Consider the following 20,952-nt stretch of genomic DNA (forward strand, 5'->3'; position numbering starts at 1 on the left):
GTCATCTACACTTCCATTAAAGTATAATTTCTCTAATGCTGTCCTTACTTGCCCCACCATCACAACTTTTAGGTGATTCAGAACTCTGCAATCTGGGTCCTCTCCTGCAAAAAGTCTCCACTCGCCTGTTGCCCCTGCGTAGCTTCCACTGGCGCCTATGCTACAGAAAATCTTCAGGATCCTTGTCTTCACATCCCCAAATCTTCTCCAGCCGTGTAACCGAGCCCACATTCTGCACTCCTCTGACTCCAGATTAATATTTCTGGTCCCTCTATCATTTGAGGTTGGTCTTTCAACTGTTATGCCCTGCCCTTTGGTACTACTTCCAAAACCACCTTAGCTTCCTTCCTCTCTCTTGATTTCAAAAGTCTCTACCCTGCATGAGGTCCGCTCCCCCACCTTCCCAAATTGCTCCCCTTTCTGGTCGTCTCATGTTAAGAGCAGCGCGTAAGTCTAAATGACTGTGTTCTTTTGGTGGGTCAAGGGAGAACCTTTTGCAGAAATGTCCCCCCTCCCCTCCCCTCCCCTCCCCTCCTTAAATAAATTGAGTCCAGTCTTTTGGAACAGCTTGGATATGAATCAGTTCTTGGAAGGCACTGACTTGTTCGATTCCGTGCTTTCTCCTGTTAATGTATCGGTCCTGCAGCGCTCTGCTGACGGGAGAGGGGCGGGTAGCAATGCTGAGCGAGGCCACGGCTACTGGCTGCAATCTTTGAGTCCTGAGTCGCCGGGCTGGTGATTGACAGGCGCGCGCCCCACTCCAGCAGTGAGGAAACTGACACAATTATTGTTACACTTGGCGGAAGACGAAGCTACATTGTATGGAAGGCAGTCCCATCTGCCAGCAGAGCATTGAATTTAAGGATCGTTCTCGCTGAGCCTTAGAAATAAATACAAGGACAACCCGGATGAGGATTAGAAAAAAAACATTCCGATTGATTTGACTTTACAGGTAAAGACTCGTCTATAATAAATGCAGCAAGTAGCCACTAAAAAACTTTACTGCGCAGGCAAACTGTTTTGTGGAATAAGTTGAGCGTTGTTTAGCGGTAGAGAACAAGATTCAAACTATTGTGGGCGAGATCGGTATGCTATTGTTAAAGTAACACGGAATAAATAAAACAAACCCAGAAATGGTTAGTTTACTCGTGAATAGTTCGGCTGCACCGATTGCGTGTGGCTGCCGTTTCCAATAATAACCAGCAGTAGAAGCAGTCCTGCTCCTGTTTATAAATCTGGGCCTACCTCTGGTGAATGTGAATGTTGTGAGAGTCGGTATGGATTATTTTCCTTGTGGACTAAACACTACACTGTCGTAGGGTTGGGAGAGCTTCGGAGAATCAATTCGAACGATTTATCTCTGGGACACAGTGTATTTTTCAACGGAAATCAGTTTTAAAGTTTAATTTCATTGTATTGTTTTAATGTTTTGAATGCATTTGACAAAAGTCAGTCTTGAAAGTTTAAAGTAAGATGAGAAAAATAATTCGTTAATCAAACGTTGAAATTTCAGTTATGACATGATGCACACTAGAGCAGCGTTATAAAATCTAATAATAATCCACCCAACCCAAACCTGCGACTCATTTTACAACTGAAGTAAGAAACTGTGTTCCCATTCTCATCAAGACGTGGCTGTGATTCCCTGAGACCAGTTTTCACGGTCTCTACAGTTGCTGTATAAATCTGGAGTCAGGGGGCTTGACCTGAATCCCAATCCCGAGTGAAGAGGGATGAGATTCTCTCCGGCACGCCCTTACTCCCCTACAACCTCCTCGCGTCATTTCCTCTCAGTGTCCCCTCTGGTTGGAGTGGAAGTGCAGCCTGATTGGCATTTACAGTTCATTAATGTTTTACAACTGATTGGTGGCCTTTTTGAAATGCTCAGATAGACAGATACTTGTAATAAATGGCCGCCTGCTTCGCACCAAATGTCACTTTGTTACAGATGCAAAGCAATCGTTTTTTTAAGAAAACCAGCCATTGACCTGGAGCCTAAATTTACAGACAGGTGCCTTGTGATGGACCTCAGCAATTTACAAGTAGCAGCAATGGCCTAGGTCTGCCTATTCAGAACTGTGGTCTTAAAGGCAGAGAGCAGGTTAGCAGCTGAAAGTCGCAATTGCGTTCCAGAATTGAAACAATCCAGAAGCAATGCCACAGGAGATACACGGTTAAGTATCATTTTCTGTAGAATGGAACTGGGATCTCTGCAGTATAGTGTATCCAATTCTGAGCTTAATTTCTAAAAACATTTTCAAATCGGTTAACTTAGACAAAATATTTAAAAAAATCAGTGATTATCAGTTTTACTTTCAGTTAAAATAACCATGTCCTCAATTTATTAATTTGAGTGGAACCCCCCTTTTAATTCTCCTCCAGCCTTTTGTCCTGATCTCCCTAACAGAGCAATTGAAACCAACAGGTCTCTGCTAAACAAGCTGATCTCAACTAGGGTAGTAATAGGAATGCAGAGAAAAAATAGCCAGGGTTCCTACTCCTGATCACCTTCCCGCCCCCCGCGCCCCACCCCCAACCACTGAAAAATGTGCACGAGCATCAGATCAGTCCAAGTTGTGATTGAATAGCCTGCCACCGTTCAAAGTCTTGGTTCACGCACACGAAGTAATGAAATAGCCACTTTAGTGGGGTACAGGCAGGATTGCTGGTATCAATGGATTGCACCCAACATAGGTGGGGAGAGGAGGCGAGAAAATGGAAGGAAAAAATGCTTGAGTTTTCTTCTCGTTGTTTCTGCTGTCGTCAGAGCTGTTTGATTGAATTACTGCCGTGTAACACACTTCCAAGTGTCCATTTCTGGGTACGTGTAACATGGTGAATTGTCTTCAGTTTTGAACTAATTGGGGGATGTACTTTACACCACATATCAAAATATTTATTGGAATATTCTTATTATTTAATCGCATTTATTTATTAGAAGCCATGTACCCAGCTGTTTTATTGACTCAAACTTACACAATGGCAGCTGCTTTAATTAATAAAGATAACAAGCATGTAACAATTATGGTGTGGGTAACTTTGAGGTACTTGGGCGATTTATTATGGTATAAGTGGTCCATAAATGTTTTGGGTGTTATAGGAATGCTCAGGCTATGCCAGTTGCAGATAACTAACCCCAGACCAGCTCTGGGCTGCAGACACTTTTGCAATGAGCATATACTAGTCCTATTCTATAAAAAAAAATCAAAGTTTGTTTAAAAAATGTCTTTATTACACAAACGTAATAGATCGGAATGATTCAACAGGTTAGTTGAAACAATGTTGTATTTTAATGGTTACAATTGTGAGGATTAATTGATTCAGAGAATGTTGATGAGCACACAAACATTTTCTTATCTCTCTTGTGTTTATTTCAGTTTTGTCCCCTTTTCTTTCCTGGAGGCATTGAACTTTGCTGCTTTATGGGCACAAACAGTCTTCCAGTATCTCACCCATTCTTCATGGGTGAGCTCCTGCAGTGAGTGTTAGCCGGTTATCAGACTGCAAAAGGGATCAGAGCGCCGCCCAACCCTGCTCCTTCTTGACCACCACAGACACACCTTTCAGCAGGGGCCATTGAAAATGATTGGGAGTGGGAACCTGGCTGAGTGTTCCCTTCATTAGCCTACAAGCACTGAGGTCAATTGTAGTGCCCAAGCTGCTGCCCAACTGAGACAAGCCAACTCCACACAGACTAAGAATCAAACCTTCTGGCCTGTGTGACTTAGTGCCCCAGTGGCTGTCACCCACTGGACCATCTGCGAGCTTTGTACCTCCATTATACTCATCAGACAAAGGTCAATGGTTTGGAGACATGTGTCCATTTTTGACTCATTGATTCCTACTTTGTAATTTTGGTTTACTGAACTGGGGAAAGGTTTTCTTTCTGCACTATTTGTAGCACAAATATAAACACTGGGTTTACACAAGATATTGCTAAAAATAGTGAGTAGGGGAAATCTTCCTCCTCCTCCTCCCATCCCAGTGTAAATGATTGAAATAACAGGATACTGCAGGGCACCTAGGATTTTATCACCATGGTTCACTCAGTCATTTTAAGACATTTCTGATGAGTACATTTTTAATTTATTTAATTTATTTTAAAACAAGTGAACTTAAAAGGGGAAGGGTATTCATTATTGATGCGAGTGACAAGGGTATTACATTTAGATTATTAATTTTTCACAGCATGTTTTATGTCAGTTTACAGCTCTTTAAATACCTGTCTTGCTACAAAAATAATAAAACATAAGAACATGACAGGAATTAGGAGCAGGAGTAGGTCATATGGCCCCTCGAGCCTGCTCCGCCATTCAATAAGATCATGGCCGATCATCGACCTCAACTCCACTTTCCCGCCCAATCTCCATATCCCTTGATTCCTCTAGAGTCCAAAAATCTATCGCTCTCAGCCTTGAATATACTCAAAGACTCAGGATCCACAGCCCTTTTGAGTGAAGAAATTCCTCCTCATCTTAGTCTTAAATGGCCGACCCCTTATCCTGAGACTATGCCCCCTAGTTCTAGACACTCCAGCCAGGGGAAACAACCTCTCAGTATCTACCCTGTCAATCCCCCTCAGAATCTTATATGTTTCAATGAGATCAACTCTCATTCTTCTAAACTCAGAGTATCGGCCCAGTCTACTCGATTTCTCCTCGTAGGACATCCCTCTCATCCAGGAATCAATCTAGTGAACCTTCGTTGCACCGCCTCTAAGGCAAGTATATCCTTCCTTAGATAAGGAAACCAAAATTGTGCACAGTACTCCAGGTGTGGTCTCACCAAAGCCCTGTACAATTGTAGCAAGACTTCCCCACTTTTGTACTTCAAAGCCCTTGCAATAAAAGCCAACATGCCATTTGCCATCACAATTGCTTGCTGTACTTGCATGCTAACTCTCTGTTTCCTGTATGAGGACATATAAATCTCTCTGAACAACAACATTTGAAAGTTCCTCACCACATAAAAAATATTGTTTTTCTATTCTTTCTATCAAAGTGAATAACCTCAATTTCCCCACATTATACTCCCATCTGTCATCTCATTGCTCACTCACTTAACCTGACTATATCAGTTTGTAGGCTCTGTGTGTCCTCTTCACAGCTTACTTTCTCATCTAGCTTTGTATCATCAGCAAACTTGGATACATTGCACTCGGTCCCTTCATCTAGATCATTAATATAGATTGTAAATAGCTGAGGCCCAAGCACTGATCCTTGCGGCACCCCACTAGTTACAGCCTGCCAACCGGATAATGACCCGTTTATCCCTACTCTCTGTTTTCTGTCCGTTAACCAATCCTCTATCCGTGCTAATAATATTACCCCCAACCCCATGAGCCCTAATCTTGTGTAACAACCTTTTATGTGGCATCTTATCGAATACCTTTTGGAAATCGAAATATACTACAGCCACTGGTTCTCCTTTTTCTATCTTGCTAGTTACATCCTCAAAAAACTCTAATAAATTTGTTAAACACGATTTCCCTTTCATAAAATCATGCTGACTGCCTAATCATGTTACAATTTTCTAAGTGCCCTGTTACCACTTCCTTAATAATGGATTCCAGCATTTTCCCGACAACTGATTATCAGGCTAACTGGCCTGTAGTTCCCTGTTTTCTCTCTCTCTTTCTTGAATAGTGGGGTTACATTTACTACCTTCCAATCCACTGGGACCGTTATAGAATCTAGGGAATATTGGAAGATCAACCAATGCATCCACTATCTCTTCAGACACCTTTTTTAGAACCCTAGGATGTAGGCCATCAGGCCCAGGAGATTTGGCGGTTTTTAGTCCCATTAGTTTCTCAAGTAGTTTTTCTCTCCTGATATTAATTATTTTAAGTTCCTCACCCTCATTGGACCCTTGGTTGCCCACTACTTTTGGTATGTTTTTTGTGTCTTCTACTGTGAAATCAGATACAAAATATTTATTTACAGTGTCTGCTATTTCCTTATTACCCATTATAATTTCTCCTGTCTCTGCCTCTAAGGGACCAATGCTTACTTTTGCTACTCTCTTCCTTTTTGCATACTTGTAGAAGCTCTCCCAATTTGTTTTTATATTTCTTGCTAGTTTACTCTCATTCTATTTTCTCCCTTTTTATCAATACCATGGTCATTCTTTGCTGGTTTCTAAAGCCCTCCCAATCTTCAGGCTTACTATTATTCTTGGCTACATTATAAGCCGCCTCTTTTAATCTAATACTATCCTTAACTTCTTTAGTTAGCCATGGATGGACCACTATTCCCGTGGAATTTTTACTTCTCAGTGGAATGTATATTCGTTGAGAATTTTGGAATATGTTTTTAAATGTTTGCCACTACTTATCTACCATCATGTCTTTTAATCTAATTTCCCAATCTACCTTAGCTAACTCACCCCTCATACTATGTAATTGGCTTTATTTAAGTTTAAGACTCTCAAGTTGAGTTTGAGAGTGACATACTTAATCTGAAACTTAAGGGCTAGAAATTCCCCTCGAGCCTCATTTGGGGCGCTAAATCAGAAAAGCTGGATAAGTTAGTGCCGGGTGCTAACCTTGTCTAGCCTTTCTAAAATTCCCACTTTTTGCTTCAAGAGGGAAGTGGAGCGCTAAATCAAGTGCTCCACTTCCTCCTTGGAGTGCAAGAGGGGTGGGAGTTTGAGACCTTTAACTTCCGCCCCGCTAGCGGCCGGCCTCTCTGCTCGCGTCCCCTGCAGCAGTCGCTGCCATTGCCCGGCGCTGCTGCAGGGGGCGAAGGGGAGCTTTTCTGCTGGGGCGATGCACCCGGAGATGACATCATGATCTCCAGACGCATGAGATGGGCACGCAACATGATAGCGCTGCCGCTAGCCTCCTGTGGAATTTGGCGGGAGTCACAGTCAGCGCCGCAGCTGGGCGAAAAGGCCTTTGCGCCCCATTAGCACCCCTCATGGGAGGTGCAAAAAAGGGGAATTTCTCCCCCTAAGGCACTTAAGTTTCAGATTAAATATATCACACTCAAACTTAGTGAAATTTTTATCATATTATGATCACTCCACCCCAGAGGGTCCTTGAATATGAGATTATTAATTAACCCTGTCTCAGTACACAATACAAGATCTAAAAAAAACTGTTCCCGGGTTGGTTCCACAACGTATTGTTCTAGGACAAAAACAGAAAATGTTGGAAATACTCAGCAGGTCAGGCAGCATCTGTGGAGAGAGAAACAGAGTTAACGTTTCAGGTCGATGACCCTTCGTCAGAACTGGAAAAAGTTGGAGATGGAACAGGTTTTTAAGCAAGTGCAGGGGCAGGGGGAGGGGAGGGAAGAACAAAAGGGAAGGTCTGTGATGGGATGGAAGGCAGGAGAGATTAAGAGACATTAAGCGAGATTAAGAGATGGTGCAAGGCAAAAGGAGATGGTAATGGGACAAGTTAAGAAACAAAAGATGGCTCTGGATGAAGTGTAAATGGCAGAATGAAAGACAGCTGTCATGTGGGAGAGAGGAAAAAAAACAAATTAAAATAAAATAAATGGAGAAAAAATATGACAGGGGCCGAGGTTATGATCTGAAATTGTTGCACTCGATGTTGAGTCCAGAAGGCTGTAAAGATGAGGTGCTGTTCCTCGAGCTTACGTTGAGCTTCATTGGAACAGTGCAAGAGGCCGAGGACGGAGAGGTCAGAGAGGGAATGGGGCGGTGAATTAAAGTGACAGGCGACCGGAAGCTCGGGGTCACCCTTACGGACTGAATGGAGGTGTTCCGCAAAGCGGTCGCCCAATCTGCATTTGGTCTCCCCAATGTAGAGGAGACCGCACCGTGAGCAGCGAATACAGTATATTAAATTGTAAGAAGTACAAGTAAATCGCTGTTTCACCTGGAAGGAGTGTTTGGGGCCCTGGACAGTGGGAAGGGAGGAGGTAAAAGGGCAGGTGTTGCATCTCCTGCGCTTGCACGGGAAGGTGCCAGGGGAAGGGGTGTTGGGGGTGATGGAGGAGTGGACCAGGGTGTCGCGGAGGGAGCAGTCCCTTCGGAATGCTGAAAGGGGAGGTGAGGGGAAGATGTGTTTGGTGGTGGGATCACGCTGGAGGTGGTGGAAATGGCGGAGGATGATCCGTTGAATGTGGAGGCTGGTGGGGTGAAAGGTGAGGACATGGGGGAACCCTATCGTGGTTCCGGGAGGGAGGGGAAGGGGGAGAGCAGAATTGCGGGAAATAGAACGGACACGGTCAAGGGCCGTGTCAACCACAGTAGAGGGGAATCCTCGGTTGAGGAAAAAGGAAGATATGTCAGCAGCACTAGTATGGAAGGTGGCATCATCAGAGCAGATGCGACGGAGAAACTGGGAGAATGGAATAGAGTACTTACAGGAAGCGGGATGGGAGGAAGTGTCGTCCAGGTAGCTGTGGGAGTCAGTGGGCTTGCAGTGAATGTTTGTCAATAGCCTGTCCCCAGAGATGGAGACAGAGAAGTCGAGGAAGGGAAGAGTTGGAGATGGACTATGTGAAGGTGAGGGAAGGGTGGAAATTTGAAGCAAAGTGAATGAAATTTTCTAGTTCAGGGCGAGAGCAGGAAACGGCACCGATACAGTCATCAATGTACTGGAATGTGAGAACAAGTTCAGCCAGGCGGAGGAGGGTGGTGGTGGATGGGGACTGGTTGGGCCTCTGTTCAAGGAAGAAGCGGAGCGCCCTCAGGCCATCCTAGTGGGGGATGGAGGTGTAGAGGGATTGGACGTCCATAGTGAAAAGAGGACGGTTGGGGCCTGGAAACTGTTAAAGTGGCGGAAGGCGGCGGAGAGTCGCGGATGTAGGTGGGAAGAGACTGGACAAGGGGAGAAAAAATAGAGTCGAGATAGGAAGAGATAAGTTCCATGGGGCAAGAACAGGCTGAAACGATGGGTCTACCAGGGCAGTTCTGTTTGTGGATCTTGGGAAGAAGGTAGAAGTAGGCTGTGCGGGGTTGGGGAACTATGAAGTTGGAGGCCGTGGAGGGAAGATCTCCTCCCAGAGGAGATGAGGTCAGTGATGGTCTTGGAAATGATGGCTTGATATTTGGTATTGGGGTCATGGTCCAGGAGGAGGTAGGAGGAGGTGTCGGAGAGTTGGCGTTCAGCCTCCGCTAGGTAGAGGTTGGTTCGCCAAACAACAACAGCACCACCCTTATCAGCAGGTTTAATGGCAATGTTGGGGTTGGATCTGAGAGAATGGAGTACTGCAAGTTCAGAGGGAGGTAGGTTGGAGTGAGTGAGTGGAGCAGGGAAATGGAGACGGCCGATGTCACGCTGGCAGTTAGCAATGAAAAGATCTAGAGAGGGTAAGAGGCCAGGGGGAGGGGTCCAGGTAGAACGGGAATTCTGAAAATGGGAGAAAGGGTCAGCTGTGCAGGGGGGCAGACTCCTGGCCAAAGAAGTGGGCACGGAGACGATGGCGGCGGAAAAAGAGCTCAGCATCGTGCCGAGCTCGAAATACATTAAGATGGGGGCATAAGGGAATGAAGCTCAGGCCTTTGCTGAGGAGTGATCGTTCGGGGTCAGAGAGGGGAAGGTCAGAGGGGATAGTGAAAACACGGCAGGGGATGAGATTGGAAGAAGGGATGGGGTCAGAGGCAAGTGAAGTGGAAGAAGGTTGCGGAGGGGCATTGGTGTCCAAGAGTTGATGAAGCTTGCGATCCTTGACACCTGAAAGGAAGAAAAAAAAGTTTTTTGTCAAAGCGCCGGATGAGGCGAAGGATGAAATGGAACTGCAGACCAGGACAGCTTTGAGACAGAGTGAGTCTGTGCTGCTGAAGAGAGAGGTCGAGAGTGTTCATGTGGCGGCGCATGGCATTCAGTGTGGATCTCAGGATACGGCGAGAGCAGTGGTTCGAGGAACGCTGAATATCTTGGAGATACCTGTAGTCCTGGGTGGATCCAAAACATGAAGGGTGGAATTTCAGTTGGAATCCACGTGGAGTGAGTCGGAGCCGGAGACAGTTGCTGAGGAAAGATTTCAGATTTCCAGCATCCGCAGTATTTTGCTTTAGTATTGTTCTAGGAAACTGTTTCGAATGCATTCCATGAGCTCATCGTCCAGACTACTTTTGCCAATTTGATTTGCCCAGTCTATATAAAGATTAAAGCTCCCACGATTATTGCATTACCTTTGTTACAAGCAATGTTCCCGCTGCGCAGCTCTCTGCCAGTCCCGCACAGCCCAGGACCAGCTTGTTCAATGTTAAATAAACTGTGAATGGGCCGTGCACCAACCAAAATATATGGGGAAACATCGGTTACAAGCTCCTATTATTTCTTGATTAATACTCTGTCCAATGGTATAGCTACTGTTAGGAGGCCTATTAACGACTCCTATCAGTGTTTTCTGCCCTTTGTTATTTCTTACCTCCATCCATATTGATTCTACTTCCTGATCTTCCGAGCCAAGATCCTTTCTCACTACTGTCCTCGTCATTCTCTATTATCAGGGCTATTCCCCCCTCCTTTTCCATTCTGCCTGTCTTTTCGAAATGTCAGATGAGTACATTTGGTGAATGCATTAAAACATTTGAAAAAGAATCTCACTGTTGTGCAGATAAAACTTTAAAAAAGAATGAGTTTGATGACCTGGTTCACTTTAGCTTTGATCTCTCAGAGTCCGACTGTGCAACAGCTGAGAATGGAAGAGAAGAAAAAGAAACAAAGTCCAAAGGTCACTTTGAACCATCAGGCGACACAGGGCAACCCCAGGAAACCATCTGTGCCAGCCAGCAAGAGTGCCACATTCACCGCTGGTTTACCTCAGCCTCCTTCACCAAAACTAAGGTCAAAGTTGAAAAGGTTGGTGCCAAGTTAACTGGTGTAAACCCTAAATTCCGTTGGGATTTCCACTGTAATGTGTATTTTCTCTGTGTAACCTGTATGCAATCTATTCCGGCTGATTTCACGTGTATCTGTCGCCATGACTGCCTCTTTAATATATAGGCAATTAAACTTGGCATAAGGACTGATTATATGAAGAAAATCTGTTCGTAGTGGTTATTTTAGTGTTAATTCCAACTTTAAATTAATAGACTTGAAACAGTATTAGGAGGCTACCTGCCACTTAAACATGCCAATTTTTCCTTTTATTGGTATGAAATAGTTGATGTTATGATTTAAATTATTTTATTTTGATCTATTTTTTCAATCTACAATTGTTTGGATATTTGAGCAGGGCAAACAAAGAAAAAGTGAAGCCCCCACCGCCAACTGGGAAGATGACAAAGTCCGCTCCAATTCAGCATTCATTCCTGACGGATGTTTCTGATGTGAGAGAGATGGAATGTGGTTTGCTGAATCTACTGAATGATTTCCACTCTGGGAAACTGCAGGCCTTTGGTGAGCTATTTGACTGAAGAGAATGTAACATTTAAAAATAATGAGCAATATAACTACATGGTATGATTAATAAAACCTAAGGGGGAATTTTTCGGGGGGTCAGCGGGCGTATTTGGTGGCGGGTCGGGTGGGAAAATGGTCTTTTTTTGACAGCGGGTCGGGACCTGCCGCTACACGCCTTTCCCAGATGTCGGGTGTGTCAGCGCTGAGCAGACCCAACACGCAGTGGCGGGGGAGGCAATTGAGCCAATTATTGGCTTGTTTAGAAGCCCTTAACAGTGAATTTTTACTCACCTTTAACTTTACCAGGTCGCCCATGGATTTCACACTGCTCCTGGACCCCGTCTGTTCATCTGAGGCGGCGGTTGAGTGGCCATTGAAGCAGATGATTGGTGACAGCGTTAAAACTTGTATAAAACCTCACAATTTACACCTGCACACTTTCCAAACCCAGAGACTCTTTGGTTTCTCCCCTTGGAAGACAGATTGTGCTTTATGCAGGCTGCAAGTCTTATTTGCAAACTTTCCAGCCAGGCTCACCTCATTGCAGCAACTTCTCTCACCTTTGACAGTATGCTTCTGTCATCTCCCCTTGAACTGGTATCTATTCCATCAGGATGGGAACCGTTTACATGCTGTCACCTTTGTTCTCAGAATCTGACCATGATGAACCCCAATCCCAACACCAGCATCACCAGGCACACCAACAACAACACCAACCTTCTCCGCAATCAACTGATGCTGCACAGGGCATCAGCACTCGACCACATTGCTGCCCAGGACGCCAGGGATAGCCTCACCATGTCCAGATTTGCTTCACTTGGCGCTGTACACCCTGGCTGCCACATGATGCGCCAGGTTGGCACCACCCCACACCGCCACCATAAATCATCCCTACAATGCCCAAGCTATTCCTTTCACACGCATCACCATTGCAGGGGTACCATTATGTCTTACCATTCACTGCAACTCACGAAGCCACTTCCAAAGGTGCACACAGATCTGTCCAAGAACACAAAGTGTTGAAAATAAAGATTTCAATGTTTGACAGCACATTAACAGAAACTTTGCATGAACATTGGCTAAAACCCACAAGTGCCTACCCTTGTGTGTTGTTAGTTGATTGGACTAGGATGAGTGTGAGGGGTGGCTAGTGAGATGGGGAAGTGATAATGTAGATAGAGGGGGATGGGTGGAGGTACAAGGTAGGTTGGTGTGAGTAAAGATGTGCAGGAGTAGGGTGGGGAAGGCAGAGTGATGGGGATGTGATGAGTGGCACAGCAGGATGAGGTTGAGTGTGGCTTTGCAGTAACGTTTCGAGATCTACTGAGATCATTGAAAGGTTTGCGCCACTGCAGCCTGGTCCTCCTGACTACATCCCTGCTTGTGTCCTCCTGTGCAATGTGCAACCAGGCTGCATTGGTCTCCTGGGGAGGTTTCTTCCGCCCATGGGAAGGGAAGAGGACCTCCCTGTGTGCTGTGACTCCCTCCATAAGCATATGGAGGGAGTCATGGGAGAGACTGGGTGCAGCCGTGCACCTCTGTGCAGTGCTTGTCAGTGTTTGCAGCACTTCAGTGGTGTAGAACACTGACAGCACAAATGTCAAACTAAATTTGCGCATGGTCCCTTTAAGGAAACTGGCTGATAATGCATCATCGAATGATGTCATCAGAACCGTTTGCTTCAACTCGCCGGGAAACGTGCTGGGCGGGCTTAATAAGGCCAATGAACGTAAAATCATTTTGGACAGTGGGCTGGAGCCAGCAGCAAGGTTGGGACCCGCCACAGACCCGCCGAGGTAGGGGAAATCATGGCCTATGTGTGGATTGATAGAGATAACATTGTGAATATCTTCAAACCTGACCATTAATATTCTGCTCCAGGCTTCCTAAGTTAAATTCCGATGGCCATTTTTCCAGTGTTTGCCGTCATTACTCCTCTGAAACTAACAGCAACTTCTGGAGTCTGCAAGTGTGTAAATCCAGAAGTTGCTGCCAGTGATTCTATGCTTCTCCACAGGCTGCGCTGTTGAACTTCCAGAGCCTGCAATCAATTCAAATCAGACTGAACTGATGAAAACTTTGGGGGGAAAAATTCGGTTGATTTGCGGACCTCCAAGGTGATCCCACCACCAAACGCATCTTCCCCTCCCCTCCCCTCCCCTTTCAGCATTCCGTAGGGACCGCTCCCTCCGAGACACCCTAGTCCACTCCTCTATCACCCCCAGCACCCCTTCCCCTTCACCTGGCACCTTCCCGTGCAAGCACAGGAGATGTAACACCTGCCCCTATACCTCCCCCCTTCCCACTGTCCAGGGCCCCAAGCACCCCTTCCAGGTGAAACAGCGATTTACTTGTACTTCTTGCAATCTAGTATACTGTATTCGCTGCTCACGATGCTGTCTCCTCTACATTGGGGAGACCAAACGCAGATTAGGTGACCGCTTTGCGGAACACCTCCGTTCAGTCCGTAAGGGTGACCCCGAGCTTCCGGTCGCCTGTCATTTTAATTCACCGCTCCATTCCCACTCGGACCTCACCGTCCTTGGCCTCTTGTATTGTTCCACGGAAGCTCAACATAAACTCGGAACAGCACCTCATCTTCCGATTAGACACTTTGCAGCCTTCCGGTTTTCCCTCTTTTTTCCCCCCCCCTTCCTCTTTTTTTTTTACACATGACAGCTGTCTCTCATTCTGCCAGAACATTTCACACCTAATCTAAGCCGTCTTTTGTCTCCACTAGTCCTATCACCATCTCGTCTCATTTTGAATACCTCTTAATGTCTATTCACTTCTTTTGTTCCCTCCCCAGCCCTCCTTTCAATCTATTTCATTTCCTTTCCAGTTTTGAAAAAGGGTTTCGACCCAAAACGTTGACTCTAATTTCTCTCCACGGATGTTGCCTGGCCTGCTGAGTTTTTCCAGCATTTTCTGTTGTTATTCTGAATCCAGTTGTTGTACCTCTATTGTTACTTGGCTGAGGGTATCTTGTCGCCTACTCAATGGATAACTCCTTGAGCCATTGGGAACTTATTCTTTTTCTCTTATATTTGTATGAAAACAAATCCAATTTTAAGAAAGCAATCTATACATTATAATTTATATTTATATATGTGTATGAGTGGGAATGTCTGAATGTAGCAGTACAAATTGCTTCTTTCCTTTCTGGTTGATTCGTGCCAACCACATGGTGTTATAAATCATGTGGTTAGCATGAACCAATCAACTCTGCGAATTGTGTTCCAGTGCACAACCATTACACTGTTATACCAACTGAAAATTTAAGTAAGTTGAAATAACTTCAGTATTGCCAATTCTCGCGATTCCATCGTGGGAGATGCAATTTCGGAGTGAAACAAACCCTCATCCATGCCTTTGTTACCTCTGGACTTGACTATTCCAGTGCACTCCTGGCTGGCCTCCCACGTTCTACCCTCAGTGAACTTGAGGTCATCCAAAACTCTGCTGCCCGTGTCCTAACTCGCACCGATTACCACTGTGCTCGCTGACCTACATTGGCTCCCGGTTAAGCAACGCCTCGATTTAAAAATTCTCATCCTTGTTTTCAAATCCCTCCATGGCCTCGCCCCTCCTTATCTTTGTAATTTCCTCCAGCCCCACAACCCTCCGAGATATCTGCGCTCCTCTAAGTCTGGCCACTTGAGCGTCCCTGATTTTAATCGCTCCGCCATTGGCGGCCGTGCCTTCTGTTGTCTAGGCCCTAAGCTCCGGAATTCCCTGCCTAAACCTGTCTGCCTCGCTAACTCTCTTTCCTCCTTTAAGATGCTCCTTAAAACCTACCTCTTTGACCGTCATCCGTTCTAATATCTCATTATGTGGCTCAGTGTCAAATTTTGTTTGATAATCGCTCCTGTGAAGCGCTTTGGGACGTTTTACGATGTTAAAGGTGCTATATAAATACAGTTGTTGTAGTAGGTCCATGGGACTCAGTTGATGAGCAAACCTCGTCAGAAACATGAGCAACTGTTGTTTACTGAATTTCATTTTTTTCCTTTTAATTTTTCCAATTGTGAAAATGCTGCATTTCTTTAGGGAAAGAGTGCTCATTTGAACAGATGGAGCATGTGAGAGAGATGCAGGAAAAAATGGCCCGTTTACATTTCAGCCTGGACAGCCATGTGGAAGAGCTTTCTGAGGACAAGAAAAAAAATGCATCTGACAGGAATCTTGAACAGCTTCTGACTAACGTGAGTTGGAGAGTGTTTTTGTTTGGAGTCAAATGTGAGGGTATATTGGTATGGAGTCTGTTGCATAATGACAACACCCGGACATAACTTTGATCAGAACAATTAAAAGATGTCAGAGAAATATTCATTCATTACATCAGATTGGAATGAATTCAATTGTAGGTCCCAGAGATGAGAGCGTACAACTCCCACTCATTGTATCTATAGCTTTCCAAACCCTTCAAGCACTGATGCACGTGTGGAACGTAGTGCTTTGCACACTTCTTTTCCAAGGAAATGGAGTATCTCCCTCTTTTTACAACTAATGAGAAACCTAACTTGTGCATGGCAATTATTTTGAAAGCTTCAGTAATATTTTCTGCCATACTTTTTAAATGAATACAATGTAATGATTTACATCAGAGGATACGACACCGAATAGTGTACACATTCGATATGTTTTTCTAAATGTTTTAATATTCTATATTAGACACTTACAGAAAATAAATTGTCAGGTTCTTAATGAAAACATTTTAAGCATTTCAAAAGCTTGAACATTCAATACTGAAACAGTTAATAAAGTGTGGGTTCGCTCAAGCATAGTTGTATCATGTAACATTAATTTGAACAAGGCTACTTACACAAATTCGAGACTCATTTAGCCATTTAAATTTGGACTGGACCAGTGCCAATCGTAATGATAACAGGCTCTAAGATCAATTTATTTGCTGGCTTTAGTTCTTGCTCATGTCTGTTTGACTGTTTTCCACATGTTCTGCTGAATATTTTTCCCCCTATGTTGTTAAATGCATCTTACCAATTGTAGCTCAGATCTTTATTCCTGGTTCTTCTCTGCTGTTCTCCAACTCTGTTGTTTCTTCACTCTGGCTTTGGGCCATGGCATGAGCACATAGGTTAGTGTGGCATCAAAGTAACTTGTTGCTGCTCCTGTTGCAATGCAAATACTACTTTACAAAGCTTTTCATCTCATTTCTGGCCGTATTGCGATTGAGATGCTTATTTTGGAACAGCACAGCTGTAGTCATAAGGTTTTCTGATGCTGTAACCCAGAAGTTACAAAGCCTAGTGATTTCTCAGCTGGTCCGGAAAAGCACCTCACAGCAGTGCAGTGTTCACTATGGAACATAAACCTGACAATCTTAACCTTCAGAAAATGTTATTTACGAGTGGTTTACCATGAAGCTGCATTAGTGTAAAAGCTATAGAGAGGTAGAGAGTTTACATGCTAAAACTTCCCACTCTAAAGGAGTTCATTACATTGGAGGCAGTTCAGAGACGATTCACTAGATTAATTCCAGAGATGAGGGGGTTGACTTATGAAGAAAGGTTGAGCAGGTTGGGCCTATACTCATTGGAATTTAGAAGAATGAGAGGTGATCTTATTGAAACATATAAGATGCTGAGGGGGCTCGACAAGGTAGATGCAAAGAGGATGTTTCCCCTAGTGGGGAAATCTAGAACTCGGGGGCATAGTTTCAGAATAAAGAGTCGCCCTTTTAGAACTGAGATGAGGAGGAATTTCTTCTCTCGGAGGGTCATAAATCTGTGGAATTCTCTGCCCCAGAGAGCTGTGGAGGCTGGGTCATTAAATACATTTAAGGTGGAGATAGACAGATTTTTGTAAGATAAGGGAGTGAAGGTTCGAGGGGCCAAGTGGCCTATTCCTGCTCCTATTTCTTATTTAAGTTCATATAAGTGGGAGAGAATCAGATTAGAAATAAAAATGGTGCAGTGCTGCATTCCTATTAGGAAGTAATGGAGTTTGAAGCCCAGTCTTGAAAGAAATAGCAACTTGATTCTCAATCAGTGAGTGAGTTCTGCTCAGGGACCACACCGTCTCTGTTGGTGGAAGAATTGATGCAGGAAAGACACCAGTTCAGCTTTGGAGAAATATGACTCTTTTTGTTAATTTTGGCGATTGATGGCACTTGCCATCACCGATTTTTTAAAAAGAAAGCAAATGCCCCCTTGGCACAACCAACAAAACTGTAAATTAAACCACAATTAACAGAAACTTAACAAATTAAATCAAAATTCTATTTTGGGGGTTGATGAAGCACTCCAGTCCCTCCGATGCCCACCGGTCGCGGAAGTGGAGAAATGCATCTCCCATTGAGTAACCTTAGATTGGATTGACAGCAGCTGTGAAGAAGTGTGGTTGAAATTGTTCCACCATTTTAGCTGAAGAAGCCATTGTTAAGTGGGTGTCAGCAGTATGGACCCAATGGCATTAAACACTGATTACCTTGAGTGGCTGATAGTTTTTAATAATTTACTATCTGATTATCTTCATTAATATGTATATTTTTTGTCTATCTTACAGTTGGAGGAGCTTAGTACCTCAATGTATCCTTTTCAAATGATTCCTGTCAATAATTATCTGTAGTCAGTTGTCTTCCAAGAGCAATGGCAATAGCTTGTCTACCAGCTGGTTGTAGATTCAAGTTCCAGGACTTCTTGGCAATGCGTGAGTATTCACAATTTTTCTCTGGGTGAAAATGGACTTTAATGGAAATAAAAATGGGGAGAGATATAAAACGGGTTGCTGACTCACTATCACCCGTTTTGCACTAGCGCACAAAGTCAAAATCTACCCCTGAGCATTGGGAGGCCTTTTGATCGTGAAGGACATTCCAGGCAATCTCAGTTCTGTGCTCAACTGATGTCCACACACATGCTATTCTAGAAGGGATCACTGTGTAATGACCAGGAACAGGAATTCTAAAGGAATGCTTTTCTGTCTCCTGCATCCAGGATCACTAACACCAGTTACAGTGCCCCACCTAATATCAGCAAACTCAGCACAGATTATAAAGAAAAAAAAAGACTTGCATTTATACAGCGCCTTTCATGACCACCGGACGTCCCAAATTGCTTCACAGCCAATGAAGTACTTTTTGAAGTGTAGTCACTGTTGTAATGTGGGAAACGTGGCAGCCAATTTGCGCACAGCAAGCTCCCACAAACAGCAATGTGATAATGACTAGATTATCTGTTTTTTAGGGATGTTGATTGAGGGATAAATATTGGCCAGGACACCGGGGATAACTCGCCTGCTATTCTTCGAAATAGTGCCATGGGACCTGACATAAATCGTGCCATTCATGTAGAAAGGACTTATGAAATATACTGGACGGCCTGCTGGTGGCGCTGTCCAGGGAGAGTATAAATACTCGGGCATGGGCCCAGCTTGCTCAGGGACATTTTGTAAATAGGAACTAGTGAAGGATAACTAGACTTCCATGTTGTGAATCAGTCGTTTAAAGCCTTGTTTAATACTCTGACCAAGTGCCTAGTCGTTTTCTTACATCAGGATCATTTACGTCCACCTGAGAGGACAGTCAGAGCTTTGGTTTAACGTCTCATTCAAAAGACAACACCTCAGTACTGCACTGGAGGGTCAGCCTAAATTTTATGTGCTCAAGTCTCGAGTGGGAATATGAACTCACAATCTTCTGACTCCGAGGCGAGGATGCTACCAGCTGAGCCACAGTTGACACCTAATCAGGAACCAAGCTAGACATCTCCTGGTCTCTGTGGCTTAATGTTATAGTGGGCACTATATTCATCTACTGAGCTATTAGGGGAGCTCATGTAAGAGCTTTTTAACTTGATAAGGTGCATGATTTTTCCATATGCTCAGAGGAAGTGATCCTTAGTAGAAATTCAGACAAAAACTAAACTTGGCAGAAAATCAAGAACTGTCAAAAAACCAAGAACCGAAGCCACCTACTTCATAGAGATTGTGGTTAATGGGACTCGAGGGAACCTTGGATAAAGGGAAATGGACTGCACTCCTCAATGAAAGCACTGCTGGAGGGGGGGAAGATATAACTCATACAATTCTTGGATTCTACATTGAAGGTGGGAACCTGATGTAAAAGCTAACTGTTAAGGGGGAGCAGTGTGTTTTCTTCTCTTGTCAATTTTATCTCCTCCCCTCATCTCCTGTAAACACTGACTCTTTACTTCAGTACAGCTGCATTCTGGGTTACTTACCTCAGTGGTCATTACTCATGTGAGCCTTGACAGTAAATTTCAATGGGTTATTGAACTGTAAGTGGGGGGCATCACAGCTGAATCCAAGTCTGATCTTGTTCTCACTGGGCTACATGCAGGGGCCATTGGACAATGTTTAGGAGCCAGAGCCTTGGATGATTTTCCCAATCTCTAATCCAGTGGTGTTTCAGCCAATCAATGCCATCCCAGCTGAAATTGGCTATAGCAGCATAAACTGGGACTTGAATTTTCAGCCTTCCATGTCTATGGCTCAATTATTCACTGGATACATTTTCAGAACCATCAGGGAGCTTAGTTTTTTTTCTGTAGCTTGGACACAGATGGGTTGCTTAGTAGACAGGCTAAAGACAATATTGTGAAAATATCGTTAAAAATGTAATTATCTTTCCTGCACAGAGGGCTTTAACTTTTATATCATTTGTACTGTTTGTATAAAAGCACATTTTTCTTTTGATACAATAAATGTAGCTCACAGTCCCATCTACCATTGCAACTGAATGGGACAGGCTCATTGGAAGGCTTATTTAGACCAATCATTTAGAATAAATGTTGTTTTTTCTTAAACAGCACACACTGTAGGAAAAAGCCTAAAATGATCTCAATTAAAGAATTCAAGGGCTTGCTTTAATTAAATTCCTATAAATTATCTTGTGATTATTTCAGTAGACTTGTCTTTGGCAATGTTGATCCACTGTTGTTCATCAATCTGCTTAGAATTTTTTTTTAGATCATAGGTAAATAAGGATTAGCTTATCCATTCAGAATGAACATACCGACTTGTCTCTGTTGTCCTCCCCCTTCCCCATTATTGCATCCTGCAGTCTTTTTAATGATTCTAGGGCAGTGATTGTCAAATTATAGGACCTACCTTAATGGTGGGACACAAATAAAGTAACTCTGAGCCGGAATTACATTGAAATTACAACTCGGAAACAGGCCATTTGGCTCAATCAGTCCATGCTGATGTTTACCGTCACACGAGGAGTAGTCCTCATCCCATCTGTCTTTTCTGTTCCCACATTGCTTTATTCCCCCTTGCCTTCAAAAACCTATCTAACCTATTCTTAAATGTTGACATGGTCTTGGCTTCAGTCACTAAATCCGGTCGTGCATTCCACAGCCTCACAACCCTCGTTGGAAAAGAAAATGTTTCTCTTCTTCTCTGTCCTAATTATCTTGCATTTAATCTTATATCGATGTTCGAATCTCTCCAATCAGGTTTACGCCTCTGCAACTGCACTGACACAGCCCTAATCAAAGTCACAAATGACATCCTCTGTGACTGTGACCATGGTGCACTGTCCCTCCGCATCCTTCTTGACCTCTCTGCAGCCTTTGACACAGTCCACTACACCATCCACTTTCAACCCCTCTCCTCCATTGCTCAGCTCAGTGGTA

The 20,952-nt window shown here is 44.1% G+C and overlaps 1 protein-coding gene across 3 annotated transcripts; it reads left to right on the forward strand.

The window, feature by feature from the left end:
- The first annotated feature begins 621 nt into the window (after positions 1-621).
- ccdc28b (coiled-coil domain containing 28B) lies at positions 622-20,200 on the forward strand. 3 transcript variants are annotated; one of them, XM_085962932.1, is made up of 6 exons: positions 622-952; positions 10,588-10,786; positions 11,163-11,326; positions 15,380-15,534; positions 17,858-17,880; positions 19,205-20,200. In XM_085962932.1, exons 2-6 carry the CDS (start codon positions 10,626-10,628, stop codon positions 19,272-19,274), a joined length of 573 nt encoding a protein of 190 aa, XP_085819058.1. In that variant the 5' UTR covers positions 622-952; positions 10,588-10,625; the 3' UTR covers positions 19,275-20,200. The 3 variants fall into 3 exon arrangements, with proteins under 3 accessions (XP_085819058.1, XP_085819056.1, XP_085819055.1); XM_085962930.1 differs by having other exon boundaries at positions 627-952; positions 10,602-10,786; XM_085962929.1 differs by lacking the exon at positions 622-952 and adding an exon at positions 2,539-2,821 and having other exon boundaries at positions 10,602-10,786.
- The last annotated feature ends 752 nt before the right edge of the window (positions 20,201-20,952 follow it).

This window comes from Somniosus microcephalus, chromosome 20 (genome assembly GCF_052327205.1).
Source record: "Somniosus microcephalus isolate GS21.2 chromosome 20, FLI_Smic_1.0, whole genome shotgun sequence".
Lineage (NCBI taxonomy): Eukaryota > Metazoa > Chordata > Chondrichthyes > Squaliformes > Somniosidae > Somniosus > Somniosus microcephalus.

What these genes read in the sequence shown, in the direction of transcription:
- ccdc28b (XM_085962929.1), top strand. Translation starts at nt 2,675, where the DNA reads ATGGATTGCACCCAACATAGGTGGGGAGAGGAGGCGAGAAAATGGAAG. An exon ending in TTCCAAGTGTCCATTTCTGG is followed by an intron (nt 2,822 to 10,601) that starts GTACGTGTAACA and finishes TTGATCTCTCAG; the next exon opens with AGTCCGACTGTGCAACAGCT. An exon ending in TGGGAAACTGCAGGCCTTTG is followed by an intron (nt 11,327 to 15,379) that starts GTGAGCTATTTG and finishes GCATTTCTTTAG; the next exon opens with GGAAAGAGTGCTCATTTGAA.